Genomic DNA, 15,610 nt, shown 5'->3' with positions numbered 1-15,610 from the left:
CCCGCCCCCAGTCCCCTTTGAATCCTGGGCTACTCAGACAGGGAACCTCTTTCCAGGCCCAAGGTGAAGTGGGAGCAGGGAGAGAGTGAGGACAGAGAGGGCAGTGTGCAGCCAAACAATACCTCATTTCCTCCTACTTGTCCAAACAGGAGAGCCCACTCCCTAGGACGTAGGAAGGGGAGGGGAGAGAGGAAGGAGTAGGGTCGGAGGACAACGCATCCAGGAAATCCCACACCTCTCTGCCTGACTGCCAAAAGAAACCCACTTTCTCATTTAACTGACTTTACCTGAGCACCTACTTGGTGCCAGGTACTGGGGATAAAACAGTGAATGAGATAAAAATGATCCCTGCCTTCATGGAGAGACCGTGTGTGGAACAAGATAAGACAGTTCTAAATGCCACAAAAAAACATTAGCCAGGATGATAGGGCCAAGGAAGGCTGGCGGGGTCGGGGACACTCATAGAGAGGTGACTTCTGAGCCGAGTCCTGCAGAGTAAGAGGGGGCTGGCTGGGCCAAGAGCCTGGGAAGAGGATTTCAGGCAGGACTAACATTAAGGCTCTGAGGAAGGGAAGGTGTGAAGGAGTGGTAGGAAGGAGCCTGGGATGTAGCGAGCAAATGGAAGGGGACTAGACAGAAGTTGGGAGACATAGTCTTGCTGGCCAGAATAAAGCATGTGAGCTTACCCTAATTCTGAGTGTGCCAGGAAAGCAGCGGAGAAATGACAGAGTGAGGCCCGAGGCTCGCTGGGTCCCTCTGGCTGCCATGGGCCGGTGAGAGGCGAGAGGAGGGGGATGCAGGAAGGAGGCCGGTGCTCTAAGGCAGGAGAGCAGTGATGGTGGGTTACGAAGGAGGTGGCAGCAGAGGTGGTAGGAAGTGGACTGATTCGATAGATAGCATGGAAGGAGAAAGTGACCAGCTGGAGGAGAAATGGAGGATGAAGGAGAAAGAGGACTCAGGGGTGATTCCTGGCTGTGGGGCTTGCTTGAGTGCAGCAGATGGAACTGAGACCTGCTCCATTTGAGATGCCTATCAGGCAGATGAGATACTGAACTGGCGGTTGGCTAGATGAATCTGGAACTCAGGAATGAGGTCTAACAGAACTATTTGGGAAGCACCAGAAGATACATGGTACTTGGAGAAGGATCACCTGGGAAAGAAAGGTGGAGAGGGAAAAGGGGCCAAGATTGGGCTCGGGGATACCCCCAACATTTAGACACCAGTTAGAGAAAGCAGAGTCTATTATAAGAAGACTTACAGTGGCAGCTAGAGAGAGGCAGCCAAGAGAAGCGAGTGTTCCAGAAGCTGAAGCGAGTGTTCCAGAAGCTGAAGCGAGTGGCCAACTGCACTGAAAGCTCTTAAGAGATTAAGACTGGGGAGGGATCACTGAATTTGATCATGTGCAAGTCCACAGCGACCTGGACAAGGATTGTTTTGTTGGCAAAGTGGGAGTGAAGGTAGGGTACAGTGGGAGGTGTGGGAAGAAGAGGGAAAGTGAGAACAACAAATATAAACAACTCTAAAGAAAAACAGAAGAATGAAGGGAAACAGAAATTCTGGCCATGCGGAGGCTCAACCCTCAGAAGCAGTATAGTGCAGGGGCACCTGGCTGAGACAATGTACTTGAACATAGTGGTGACACCAGAGCTTAGGAGAGCCAATCAGAGTGACCCACTGGAGATGATGGGGTCGTGATGGGAGCAGGACCAATGTTCACAGCTTCTTGTGTGGTTGGAGAAAGGATCTGATTGGCCTCATTTTACAAACAATAAACAAGAGGGATAAGGCAAGATTTGGGGGTAGGGAAAGGGGAGCAACAGAGTAGCCTTACCCTCAAATAGCTGCGCATACTGAGGGAATCCTGTCGCTCGGAGCCACTTGCATGCTCTCTTGGCCTCAGCTTCTAAAATGGAACAGAGGGACAGAAATAGGCCAAGAAATGGGGTTAGCTGGGTGCTGGCATGGAGCCACCCTGGGTGTACACTGCCTCACCTCGAGTTCTCGTGATCCAGAAATGGCAAGGAGAACATGGTGAGGTCTGGCATATTCGCTGCTAGGATTTACCTTCAGTTTCCCACACCCAACCCTCTGTATGTCCTGGCACACCCTTCTTGAGCCTCACTCTCTGCCTGTCCCACTGCTCCTCTCACTCTACCATACCTACCCAAGAACAGAACCCACCAGCAGCAACTCCCAAGAAAGGAAGGAGTCAAGGAGTACTGCTGGGGGAAGAAGCCACAGCTGTGTCTTCACCTTTCCTTTCTTCGGGAAGCTGTCCCCCTTCCGTGGCCCTGGGGAGGCCATCCTACTCCAGTCAGGGATACAAAATATTCAAGCTTTAGCCTTCTCTTTCCCACCATTATTCTATGTAATATTCCCCAGCACTTTGAGAACTGAATCTCACTTAGCACACACAAACATGCCATGAAGAAGGTTGTATTCTCTCTATTCTATGGCTCTCTAGACAGGCTCAGGAAGGGAGGGACTCCTCCATAGTTTCACAGTTGACCAAAGTAGCAGTGCTGGAGCCAGAGTTCAAACTCAGTCTGACTCCTCCTCAGGGCTCCTACCCTTCTGATCTGGCAGCCTCCCCGGTGCTCACCCTCCCTGGCCACACATCATCATCGATTTCTAGCCCTCCCTCCCCGGGGAGCCTCCTGGGACTGCTCCAGCTCTCCCCAGTGGTTAGGCCTATGTGATATAATCCAGTGCTGATTGTCCTGATGACGCAGTGTGGACCCGTGGGAATCTTAGAGGGCAGTGGTGGGATTAGTTTCCTACCTCTGCGCTGGGAAGGCTCAGCACCCCTACTAGCCTCAGCAGAGACATGCACCTGGACTAAAGGAGGTCGGGTGGGCTGAATACCATCAGCAAAGCCCTGGTCCTTAGCGCCCACGACCAGGGGACTCCAAGGAGACTGGTGAGGTTTCTCTGAGACTGGGATAGCTCTTGCTTTCCAGGGCTTTCCTGCAGGAAAATCCAGGATGAGGCCCTAGAAGCTGGGACCGGAAAGTTAAAAGACAAAACAGTACTTGAGAGAATGCCGGGTGGGGAGCCAAGGGAGGGAAGAGGACAGAAAGGTGGAAGCTGGTTAGAAAAAACAACAGGCTTCTCAAGGGTCACACACTGATGGGGAATTGAGGAGGGGAGGGGAGAAGGCTCTGGCTCCCCTGACAGCTTTGGGGGCAAACAGGAGTGCGGTGGAGATGAACATCGGTGCATTTCCCAGAGTGAGGGCCACCCCCAGCATCTCCCTCTGCTCACAGCTGCAGCCAAGTCTGCTCAGGTCCATGATCCATGAATATCAATGTGGGATGGCACTCCTGTACATGCACATGGACAGGCCCCTCAGTCTGTGCATGCACCCGAATCTGTGCACATGCACATGTTTTTTGTTACTGCAACCTTCTAACCTATGACAAAGATCTAAGGGTCATCAGGACTTCTGAGAGGTCCTGGAAGGCATTTGTTTCCACAGAACTCAGCCAGCAGTCCCCCAGACCCTCTGGCAGGGGGCAATGCAGGCCTGGGAGAGGACTCAGGTCTCTAGACAAGAGGCAGTCTGGGAGAACTGTGCTAAGAGCTGCTGGAAGGGACTTTGCCTCAGCCCAGGAAGCATTTCAGGGACATGGTTTTGCTGTAAGGACAGTTGAGCCAGTTGCCATAACCATCTCCCTGTCTTCTGATCCTACCACAGCCCCAGGAGAAGGCCCTTATCCATCCTCAGAGCCCCTGCCAGAAGCCAGCTCTGCTATCCCATCATCAGGACAAAGAGAAGGTCTCGAAGGAGGGATCTGCTAGGAGTTTCCAGAAAGGCAGGCACAGAAGGAAACAGTCACCCCTAAAGGACCATGGGTTTGGGATGGCCACCCCAGGCAGGGCTGTGAACTCCAGAGATTGGCCTGCATGGCAAGGACACACCTTCAAAGTCCACTCAGTCCTTTGTGGTTAGCAGCAGAACAAAGAGCGAAAGGAAGGAGAGAAGCACTAGCCTGTCCGTGACTCCTGGGCTCCTTCCTAAGCCTGAAGGAGGTGGGAGAGTGCAATAATTAAGTGTACATCTCAAATACCTACACAATCTACCCAAGCCACGGAGGCAGAGCCCACAGGAGAGTAGCGAGCCACCTGCTCCTCTTGTGTTAGGCTCTAGCCAGGGTTGTTGGGAAGGAAACAAGGTCACACAAGTGGGCACAAAGTTCTTTCACTGCTACCTAGAGCCCTCAAGCCTCCTGCTATTCTATGTGTGATCCCTGGACCGGCAGCCATCAGTATCACTGGGAACCTGGTTAGAAATGCAGAGTTCCAGACCTACCGAATCAGAATTGACATTTATTTAACTAGATCCTGAGTTGATCTGCATGCACATTAAAGTCTGAGAAGCACTGGCCTATATTACCTAGCTCAAGGATTCTCACCCTTGGATGCATATTACAATCAGCTAGGAAGCTTAAAAAAATACCAGTTTCCTGGGTCCCCATCCTCAGAGGCTGATTTAATTGTTCTGTGGTGAGATTCTCCAAATCAACATTTTTTTAAAAGATTTTATTTATTTATTGGAGAGATCTAGAGAGAGAGAGCAGAGCAGCAGGCAGAGGAGAGGGAGAAGTGGACTCCCCACTAAGCAGGGAGCCCGATATGGAGCTCGATCCCAGGATCCTGGGATCAGGACCTGAGCCGAAGGCAGATGCTTAACTGACTGAGCCACCCAGATGCCCCCAAATCAGCACTTTAAAAAAGTTATAGTATGGGACATATTGAGGCCCAAGAGGCTTTTCCAACTCCCACAGTTATTTATGTGTCACAGTTGAGACTATAACCTTCATCTTTTCTTTTTCTTTTTTTTTCCAAAGATTATTTATGTATTTATTTGACAGAGAGAGTGAGAGAGAGAGAGAGATCACAAGTAGGCGGAGAGGCAGGAAGAGGGGGAGGGGGAAGCAGGCTCCCCGCTGAGCAGAGTCCGATGCAGGCCTCGATCCCAGGAACCTGAGATGATGACCTGAGCCGAAGGCAGAGGCTTAACGACTGAGCCACCCAGGCGCCCCTTCTTTTATATTTAAATTCATTACTTAACATACAGTGTTATTCTAGTTTCAAGTGTACAATATGACGAGTCAACACTTCCATGCATCCCCCAGTGCTCACTACAAGTGCCCTCCTTAATCGCCATCACTGATTACAGCCATCCCCCCAGCCACCTCCCCTCCAGTAACCTACCTCCAGTGTGTTCTTATGGTTGAGAGTCTGTTTCTTGCTTGCTTGCTCTCTCTTTTTCCCTCTGCTCATTTGTTTTGTTTCCTAAATTGTCTTTCTCTGACTTATTTCGCTTAGCATAAGCCCCCTAGCTCCATCGATGTTGTTGCAAATGGCAAGATTTCATTCTCATTTATGGCTAGGTAGTATTCCACTGTAAGTGTGTGTGTGTGTGTGTGTGTGTGTGTGTGTGTGTGTACACACACCATATCTTCTTTATCCATTCATCACACTTGGGTCGCTTCCATAGCTTCCCTATTGTAAATAATCCTGCTATAGACATAGGGTTGCATGTATCCTTTTTCATCTAGTGTTTTTGTACCCGTTGGGTAAATACCCAGTAGTGTGATTGCTGGGTCATAGGGTAGTTCTCTTTTTAACTCTTGAGGAACCTCCACTCTGTTTTTGAGAGTGGCTGCACCAGTTTGCTTTCCCACCAACAGTGCAAGAGGGTTCCCCTTTCTCCACATCCTCACCAACAACAGGCGTTTCTTGTGTTGTTGATTTTAGCCATCCTGGCAGGTGTGACATGGTATCTCCTTACAGTTTCGGTTTGCATTTCCCTGATGGTAAGTGATGATGAGCATCTTTTCATGCACCTGCTGGCCATCTGGATTTTTCTTTGGAGAAATATCTGTTCATGTACAACCCTGATCTTTTCATTTCCTGTCCAGTTCTCTTTTCCATGGAGTTATGCCACCTGCCCTCAAATGCCAGGTAAACCAAGGGCCCACACTCAAAGGAACCAACTCCATGTCCCCTAAATTTTTTCCACCCTTCTGATAGAGTAGAGTTACAAGATTGAATTGAAATCCTGGTGCTACCAGTCATGAGCCCTCTGACTTTGGGCAAGTTATTTAACCTCTCTCTGTAAGACTCAGTTTCCCCCTCTGTAAAATGGAGGTAATAGAGTCTACTTGGAATAGCTACTGAGAGCATTAAGTTAAATACTTAAGAGGGAGAACAAAAAAAAAACAATAACCAAAAACCCCTGACACACAGTATAAATACTTGCAACTAACTGAAGGGTCTGAAGGAAAAAGAACAAACAGAAGAAAGAGGCCCAGCTGGGATTTCCTTTTGGGTCTGTAAAGTGGCTGCATCCACATTACTGTCAAAATTATAGCCAAATGGCTCTGGGAAGTGAGGTTAGTTAAGAGGCAGACGTTTCAAAGAGGCCACAATAGCTCCAAAAGACAAAGGAGCCAAGGAGTTTGAAGCAGGGCTATGGACTGAATCCCCAGCAAGTACTCCCTGGCAGGAATCTGGAGAATGTAATGGGTTATTACCCAACAGGATGTCAGGGACACTGCCTCCCAGCATTACACCACCTCGTGGAGGTCTGGGAGGCCCTAAGGCTCCCTCCCAGATGAAGCAGTCGGAGACATATATCTTGGTGATTAAGGACTGAGCTAAAGTACTTTGCGTTTACTCCTCCCACCCACCCCAGCCTGCCCAGGCTGGGACCAGAAGTGACCACTCACCCCCAGCAAAGTCCACTCCCCTGAGGTTAGGGCCCAGGTGTTCCAGACTCAGAATTGCCTTCTGTGCCTGGCAGGGAGAGTGACACCGGGCAGGCCGATGCAAGCGATGAAGGAATGTCTGTGTCCCCTTGTCCTGCTTCTGTGTCCAGATGTACAGATTTGAGCAGTTTTCAACTGCTATATTTTGCAGGCTGTGCTCTGGCCAAGGCTAGGATGATGTGCTGGGACAGGTCAGGAATGGCACTCAGCTGGCACAAGCTGGATTCCACAGAGATTTAGGCTCAGACTCTAAACCCGGGGATGGTCCCAGGTGATCTGAGCCATAAGAATCAGAGCAAGGGGCACACTCAAAAGCTCCAGAATCAAATTAGGTCTCAAGGCCATGCCCACAGGTTTCCTGGAGGGAGTGTCAAAGAAAAATGGCTGAACAGCAGGAGAAGGTTTTAGAGGTCAATGACATGATCTACACCTACACTTAAACAGGCCATGTACCAGGAGCCTCTTAGCACAGAGCTCTCTTCTATTTTGAGAAGGAGAGAACGCGGAGAAAAGCATTTCTGTTCCTAAGAAATGCTGCATGAACAAGGGTAGCTTACGCACTCAGGAAAGGGCGAGCAACATCTCCCACGGAGGAAATGCAATCATGCTCCAAGATGATAGATAAGTGAGTCGAAGAGCAAGCTTTTTCCCATCAAGCCAGCTCCCCTACTCGCTGCCTAAGTCACTTTAGCCAACTTGCTTCCTTCCCTAAGCTTTGGATTTTGAACTAGGTAGTGATGACCAAAAGCTTTCCTGCCTACCTCCATGGTTATTGCATGGAATGGGTCAGGTTTTGCCTGGTTTTGAAAGTGGCTGTATGAAAGTTATCATTAGAGAGCACAATTTTTGTTAAGATTACTTGAACTTGCCCCCCGCTCCTGAAACTATTATTACATTGTATGTTAACTAAGTGGAATTTAAAGAAAAACTTAAAGACTCCTTGACCTTGGTATGCACACATTCACAGTTGGTGAGCCTCAGCTCAGATTTTGTCCTACTTTTTAAAAAGTGAGCATGAGCTAAGAGGGGAAGAAAAAGCAATTGCCAACTAAGTTGAGGGAGGTTGGGCCTCACCGAGCCAATATCACCAACCCCACCCTCTTCATGCCACACTCAGGGGACTTGAGTCCTTCTACTTTGTGGTCACTCAGTGGGCTATGAGAGAGCTGCTCAGACCCCACTCTGCCTACTCTTTCCCAACCCAAAACCCATCTCCAGGCATAGGTACCAGGTAAGACTCAGAACCCAGGACAAGCAATGGGTGGATGTCACAGAGGCCCCAGTCAATGGGATCCTTGTTACCACCAAAATAGTAACCTCTCAACTCAGACCACACATTATAGTCTGAGAGTTTTTAAAAATTCCAGGACCTGGGGGTTAGTTGGGTGGCTCCCTCGGTTAGGCTCAGGGCATGATCCTAGGCAGTGGTGACACCATCATCATCATCATTGGGATTCCCTGATCAGTGGGGAGTCTGCTTCTCCCTCTGCCCCGCCCCCCGCCACTCATGCTCACAAGCACATGCATGTGCATGTGTGTGTGCTCTCTCTCTCTCTCTCTCTCAAATAAATATATAAACTCTTTTTAAAAATTCCCATGTCTGGGCCCCAGTCATTACCAATTAAATTAGAATCTATGGGAAAGCTTTCATTTGTTTTTGAGAGTTTTCTACATGATTCTTGAGTGCAGGCAAGAGCGAGCACCACTGCCCTGAACAAACACAGTCAGCCAAAAAGCCACAGCATAGGTCTCTGGAAAGAGTCTAGCCAGAGGCCAGACTCAGGCCCATTCTAATCACTGGTCCATGTTCTCTCCAGGCCCCAGACAAGGAGCAAGAGAGCCATGAGTGGTAATACGAATGCATGTGGTGGGACAGGGGAGGGCGAGTCTGTGGGTGTCTGTGAAAGTAATTTAGTCAAACAGTTAGCTGTCCTACTCCATAAAGAATCTTTCAGCAAATGTGCCAATTTCCTTTACCTTACTTTGCTTTATGTTTGGAAAAACATCTCCTTCACTGGCCCTCACTGTAGGACGAGTGTCTTCCAAACAAGGTCTGGGATCAGCATGGTCTCTCCCAACTTTAGGGAGCACAGGAGGGAAAGCCAGCATTCTGAGGGAGTAGAGAAAGACCTGGGATGCTGATGTCTGTGTGACAACCCAAGTTTCCGAGGTAGACTTTGTAAGGTCAAGCTGGTATTCCAGGTAGGCAGAAGCCCCCCACCCCACCCCACCCCGGCCCCATTACTATAGTTGGGAAATGCTAGGTCTTGGCAAATGGCTTCTTGGCCCATTTCTCTTGGGAAATGCAAAGCCCTCCTCCTTTTCCCACCTTCACTCCCAGAGAGGGATCCTGTCTAAGGAAGAGATGTTGTCTTTCTGGCAGGGGGCTTGGATCTCACTTGGCCTCAAATGCTTATTAGCAGCTCATTTCACCCTCCTGTAAGGATATAAGCTAAGGAGCCTAGGCCACAAGAAGGGTGCCCACCCAGCCTTGAGCCCTGGATCCCTCAGAGGTGGGGCTCCATTCAAATTTGCACAAATGCTGCAACAGGTGACTGTCTGGCTATCCCCCACCGACCAAGGGACAGAGGGAGAGGAGCTCTCACAAGGGCTCATACTAACAGCTGTCATGACTTTTACGACTGCCAAGACTTCACTTCCTGACCTTGAATGGGACATTCGGTGGGGGGGAGGGGTCTGCAGTACCCTGTTCGGCGGGACACTGGGTACACTTGTCTCCCCACTACTGCTGCTCATAGCAGGAATGACAGTTCTTACTCGATTCTCATGGGCGAGGGGGGCAAAGGGAGGGAAAGCAGCAAGACCAAAATAGCTCTCATCCCACATCCCAAACCCCACAGGAGGCAGGGGCACAGGAAAGGCTGCTGGATTTTAAGCAGCCAGCTTGGCTGCGCTAGCCACTGGCTGGCCTCAAGCCTGTTAGGTCACAGGCAGGACATGGGGCCCCTGCTGCACCTGTTGGGATGCTGTGTCAATCTTAGCCAGAGCTGCAGCTGGATGCCAAGCTCCCAAGCCCATGCAAGGGAGTCTCCCCATCAGAACTGCAGCACCACCGACACACACAGCCCAGGAAGGGACAGTACCATGCGGCTGGGTGGCAGCATGGTGAATCCACTGCATCTTCCGGCTGACTAGTGGCAGTTTGACACGTGCGGCTCTCCATTCAAATATCCCTCTCTCCTTAATGCTGCACATCTGCACCAAAGCCACAGGACCTCAGGGAGTCTCACCCAGGGACAACGTTATGCCCTGGGGGACCTTTGGCAATGTCTAGAAATATATTGGCTCCAGGACAATCCCCACAATGAAAGAAAGGCAGACTCCAGTCCTGAACTGTGACCCCAAGGTCAGCCTCCACCTTACCTGGGGGCCTCAGGCACCCACTCCTTGAAGATGTCTTGAGGGATGAGGCAAAGACTGGATGCATGATTCAGTGGAGGTCCCTTGTCTGTGGACACACTGATCCTGCAGGTCAGCCAGGGACAGGTGGCAGTTTGAGTTGAGAGTTTTTAAAAACATGGAAGTTATACAAGAAATCCCCAACTGCACCCCTCTCCCCGACGGAGCTGTAGTCTGAGATTTGGTGTACAGCTTTAAGTGAGGGAGGAACAGGAGGGTACTGGGACCAAAACCAGGCCTCTGGCCTCCCAGGGCTGCTTAAAAGTTTGAGACCAGAGTCCAGTCTGTGGTCTCCCAGGCTGTCACTGGGTACAGCAGGGTTAAAGCAGGCAGTGGGCATTCTGACCCAGCCCAGGGCTTTCCTGTGACAGTGAAGGTCAAAGCTGCCACCTGCTCAGGGGCAGTCACTCCATTAGCTTTCTTACCCTCAGGGAATCCTGCCCCCAACCCAGTCCCAAGTGCTCTGACAAGGTCATGGTTACAAGAAAGGACAAGTGTTTTCATAAGCCGTGCACTACTCCAACACCTCCAGTCACCAAGCTGGAGGCAAGAGATGCCCACCTAACTAGTCTGGGGCAGACGGTAGACCAACGGTAACTGCTCTCCACTACGGTATGGCTGGAAAGATTATCGGACTGAAGGTCAAGAGAACTACATTCTAAGAGCCTTAACTGTGCTAGAAACCTGTTGGGTGACCTCAGGCAAGCCACCAACTCTGTCTGGGCCTCCGTTTTTCTGTCTCCTAGTGGCCACTCACCAAAATCTAAACCCAGAGCTGGAGTGTGTATGACTCTCCCTGGCTGGTTCAGTAGAGGAGCTGTGCTCCTCCTGCACACTCTTCTGGCAGACTCCAGTAAGTCTGAGTGGCAGACCCACTGGTTCAGTGGGCACCAAGACCAAATCCATCTTCCCCTCCCAACCTGGCTCTTTGGCTTTCCTGCCTCCCAAGGCACCCGAACACCCAGGCTTAACCTACCAGTCATCCTGGTCTGTCCTCTCTCAACTTGTGTATTTAATCACTAAGTTCTATCAACTTTTCCATCAAGTGGTCATGGTTTCCCATGCCTGACTGTGCTCTAGGTTGGCATGCCTAGATCACTTAAGCCTCCAAGTTCCCAGCCTCTAGTCTCTCCTTTCAATAGGTTGTCCTGCCATCTTCTTCTTACAAGAACCCAGTTCTGACCTGGCCACACTCCACTCTGCCTTGCAGGCTCCCCTGCCCACAGCCCAGGGCAACAACCAGACTGCTTTTCACCTGGCACGTGAGGCCTTCAGCACCCCAGACCCAGTCTGACTCGAAGCTGCAAACTCTCAGTATTCATCAAGATGGAGGTCAAACGTCCCATGAGATCTTCCTTCCCTGACCTCTCACTAATCCCCTACCAACTAACGGGTCACTTAAATTAAGTGACCCCTACCCCCTACGCATTTTCATTACCTTCTCAGCTGCACATGAGACTGTCTGCCCCATTCAACTGGAGTCCCACGGCACTGGGTCCTATCGGTCTCAGTATACCCACTGCATTGTGGTAAGGGCTACAGAATGTTCTGGCAACACCTAGGCAGGAAGTCCTGCTTTCCAACTAAACAGTGTGCGGGCCTCTGCCTCCACCCATTCCTCTGATATCACTACAGCAAAGACACAGAACTGAGGAGACACGCTTGCAACTCAGCCAACTAGATGACCAGCAGAACACTTTGCCCCAGGGCAGAAACCACGGCCAAGAACCAAGGCCCAGAGGTGTAAGATGTGAAAATAATCTCTGCCTAGGGACAAAGACATTCTGGCCCCAAGGAACCCTCAGCTCTTCCATCCCAAGCTCCTGTGAGGGCCCCCAAGCCCACAGGGCAAGGGACATGCACCGTCTCCTGCTTCCTCTCTTGGCCTGCAAAGTCTTGGCACTCACCCATCTTGAACCTGTGTCTCCACTTCTACATCCCACCCCCCTTGCCTACTTCCTTTTCCTTTTGTTGAGGCCAAATATAAACCCCCAGGCAGGAAATGCCTTGAAGGAGCCTGGCCCCACCCTGAGACCCAGAAAAAAATATTGTCTCTTACAGAAAGAAAATGGGCCCAAGAGAAGTAACCTCTTCACAGGGTCTGTTCCTCCTCTAGAAGCCAATGGATACAAGCCTCCCCTGAGCTCTGCAGCCAAAGGGAGGGCTGTGATTCTGTGAAGAAAGGGGGGTGCTTAGCTTTGTGGGCAGGGGGTGGCCATGTGCATGCTTAGGCCACCTGGGGTAAAGGGAAGGAGAATCTAAATGGCAACCTAATAACTGTGTAATATCTAGAAATAGAGGTTTTCAGGTGCAGTTGGAAGACTAACAGGCTATGACTGTGGCTTTTAGTCTTGGCTCTGCTACTTCTTAGCTGTGGTTGTGTTCCTTACTAATAATAATACTAAGGATACCGAATGTCATTATTAACAATAATTAAGATTAAACATTAATATTTACTGAGCACTTAATATGTGCCAAGCCCCAAGCTAAGAACTTTACACAGATCTCTTTGGGCAAGACTTAGCTTCTCTGGGCTTCAGTGTCCTTAGCTGTAAAATAGTGACATGTTTATATCCCTGACATCAGGAGGTTTTTGCAAGTATAAAATGAGATAATAACAACAAGCAAAGGGTTCCAAGTCATTGTTGGGTCCCCAGCCTAAGTACTTCTTATATGGTTTATTTCACTGAATCTTGACAACAACCCTGCAGGGGCTAAGTGCTATGAAATTTCTATTTGACAGATGAGAAAACTAAGGCCCAGGGATATTGAGTAACTTGCCCTAAATCAGCAACTAGGAAGTAGTGGGTCAAGGTGCAAATCCAGGCAGTCTAGATCCAGAGTCCTCCAAGTCCACCAAGTTAGAATACTCATTAAATAGAAGTTGCCTTGGCTGTGGACACAAGAAACATAGGCCAGGAGTTGTGCAGTATGAACCCTTAGCCTGAAGTAACTTCCCATCAGTGGAGAAAACACCTGACCATCCCACATCTCTTGTGGTCCCCATGACAGCCCTGTCCGAAACAGACCTACTGCACAAATGGGAAAACTGAGGCTATAGGAGGTCAAGTGGCTTCCACTGGACTATGGACGAGGACCAGGAGCCTGCCTAAATGACCACAACCAACCTGTTGATCTGTTCCCATGTTGTCTCCCTAGGCTCTCCCCTCCAAATCCACTCCTACCCTGTGCCAGGCCCCATGCTAGGCACCAGGGTCTGAAACTGAGCAAAAGCCAAACTCTCCTGGAGTACCGGACCAGAGCTGCTATCAGGCCCATACTTCTCAGGGAAGCAGATGCTAAGGTCGGCTATCCTCTGAAGCACTCTCTGGCCTCTGTTTGCAGGCAAGATCACAGAGAATGAGCTCTAAAGGAGGTACAGCCTATGGGAAGGAAGTCTGTAGCCCCCCATGGGCCCTGAGGTGAGAACATTGTGGGGAAGGTAGAGCTTCTGGACAAAAGCTTACCCTTCCACATGCCCAATACCAGCATGGACCACACCAAGCTGGAAGGGTCAAGCAAGTTAATTCAGCCAGCCTCCCACCTGCCCCTAACCACCCACACCTTCTAAATAATGAACTCTGGTTGTCAGGAGAGCTCATTATAGTGTCTCTTTTCCCTGATGCCACCCCGCAACCTGTCCTCCACCCTTAGTCCTGGGAGGTGCTAATCAGGCAGGCCTGCCGCTGTCAGAACCACCTCCCCAGCTTCCTCCTGTATACCCGCCCCCAAGTGCAGCTCTGCTTAAAGCCTCAATACCCAGCCCTTTGATTTTCTCTCCCCTCCATCTGTCTGCCTTACTGGGGAGGGAGCAGGCAAGGACCTAGGGACTGTCTGCCCAGGAAAGACTGATCATGATGGGTAAAATAAGCAGTCAGGGGTGGAAGGGAGACCCAAGCCCGAGCTCTGGCCTCCTGGCTGGCCACCCCAAAAAGGGAGGAGAGGCATGGCACCGTTGCTAAGGGTGTGGGTGGTAGACTCAGCCTACCTGGGTCCTGATTCCAGTTCCATCATTCCCTAGGCATGTGACCTTGAGTCCGTTCTTCTTTTAGCCTCTCCCTGTATACTTCTTCATATGTAAAATGTGGAGGAGAATAGCAGTACCTACCTTACAGAATTACCATGGGAGCTAATTAAGTTCAAAGGTGTCAAGAATTTAGAAGAGTTTACTATTATTATTGTTGTTAGCGTGATCATAAATGTCACTCCTCACTCGAGGAGACCAGAAGGATCCCTCCCTCCAGGTGAGTGTGGCCCAGGAATGTTTTTTGTGAGGAAGTGGAATCTGAGGGTCAGAGAAGCCCAGAGAAGACCTAAGGCCTCGGGGGCCACATGTTTGGATGCAGCACAGCCCCAGGTCAGTGAAAAACAGCAAAGAGATAAGGTGGCAGAAAGTGCCACTAAACAACAACAATAAGAAGAATCCTGTTCATATTATTGGGTTTATGACTCAACAACCCCATGAGGTAGGTACCTATAGCTCCATTTTACAGCTGACAAAATGGAGGCTCCCAGAGGTTAAGTGATTGGCCCAAAGTCACCCAGTGCTGTTTATCCCAGAGCCCCTGCTCCCCACCATGACACACTTTCCTGCCCCAAACTCTGGATGTAGCTCTGTATGCCTTTCACTTCATCTCCATTCTGGCCCCTTTCCCACATCCCCTCTTGGTTTTGCCATTTAGAAGGCCCTGCTCAGGTGAGGGCTGCTCAGGGCAGAGGTCTGTGGCGAAGCACTTCCCAAGCTGCCTGCTCATAGCCCCAGCCTGACGTGACCTTGACCGGGAGCAGAAAAGCTGGCTGTGAGTGCGTGTCTCACACCTCAGACAGGCCAGCCTTTGGCCAGCCCAGATAAAAGACAGGAAATCCTTGGCCACCTCCCCTGGAGATTGCTCCCTCCACCATGGGAACAGAGTTTCAGCCTGGGCAGAGGTTCCTCTGTGGTGAGGAAGCGGCGGAGTCAGCCCCAGCTGCCTCAGCTGCTGGGTGTGGTTTGGGGGAAATAGTGAGGGCTGAGCATCAGGAGACCTGGGCTCTGAATCCTCCCTCCTCAGACACCAAGCCTGTCCCCCATCTGGGCCCCAGGTGGGCACCTGCAATGATCACACTGCTTCTCTTACCAGGGCTGCTCTGAGAAAAGGGTGGAATTGTAGAAGTGAAAGTACCTTGGAAATGGAAAGAAACGGGAATACTCATCGTGGTCTTCATCATCAACTGCAGAGGAGGAATGGCTGAGTTGGTGTTTCTCCCCATCTGATTCACCCTTCTACGCCCCAGTGTGGGCATGGCTCATGCTCATTTCCGGCTTTGATGCTCCTCAAAACACTCCCTTCCCCCTGACCTCCACCAGCTCAAGGGAAGAAAGTAAGTGGCAGGAAAACAGGATATACTGACAGGCCACACGGAATACACTGCAG

At 50.4% G+C, this 15,610-nt stretch overlaps 1 protein-coding gene across 4 annotated transcripts in view; it reads right to left on the bottom strand.

Moving 5' to 3' along the window:
• STARD8 (StAR related lipid transfer domain containing 8) overlaps nt 1-15,610 on the bottom strand; it is a 40,888-nt gene that overhangs the window by 11,529 nt on the left and 13,749 nt on the right. For 3 of the 4 annotated variants that reach the window (XM_032330011.1, XM_032330010.1, XM_032330013.1), the window contains exon 2: nt 1,832-1,903. In XM_032330011.1, coding sequence (XP_032185902.1) covers nt 1,832-1,903 — 72 coding nt within the window. Of the gene's footprint in view, nt 1-1,831; nt 1,904-11,634; nt 15,343-15,610 lie in introns of those variants that run through there. The other variant, XM_032330012.1, reaches the window with a different exon arrangement.

The sequence above is a fragment of the Mustela erminea genome, chromosome X, assembly GCF_009829155.1.
Source record: "Mustela erminea isolate mMusErm1 chromosome X, mMusErm1.Pri, whole genome shotgun sequence".
Lineage (NCBI taxonomy): Eukaryota > Metazoa > Chordata > Mammalia > Carnivora > Mustelidae > Mustela > Mustela erminea.
This window is presented reverse-complemented; position numbering and strand designations above follow the sequence as displayed.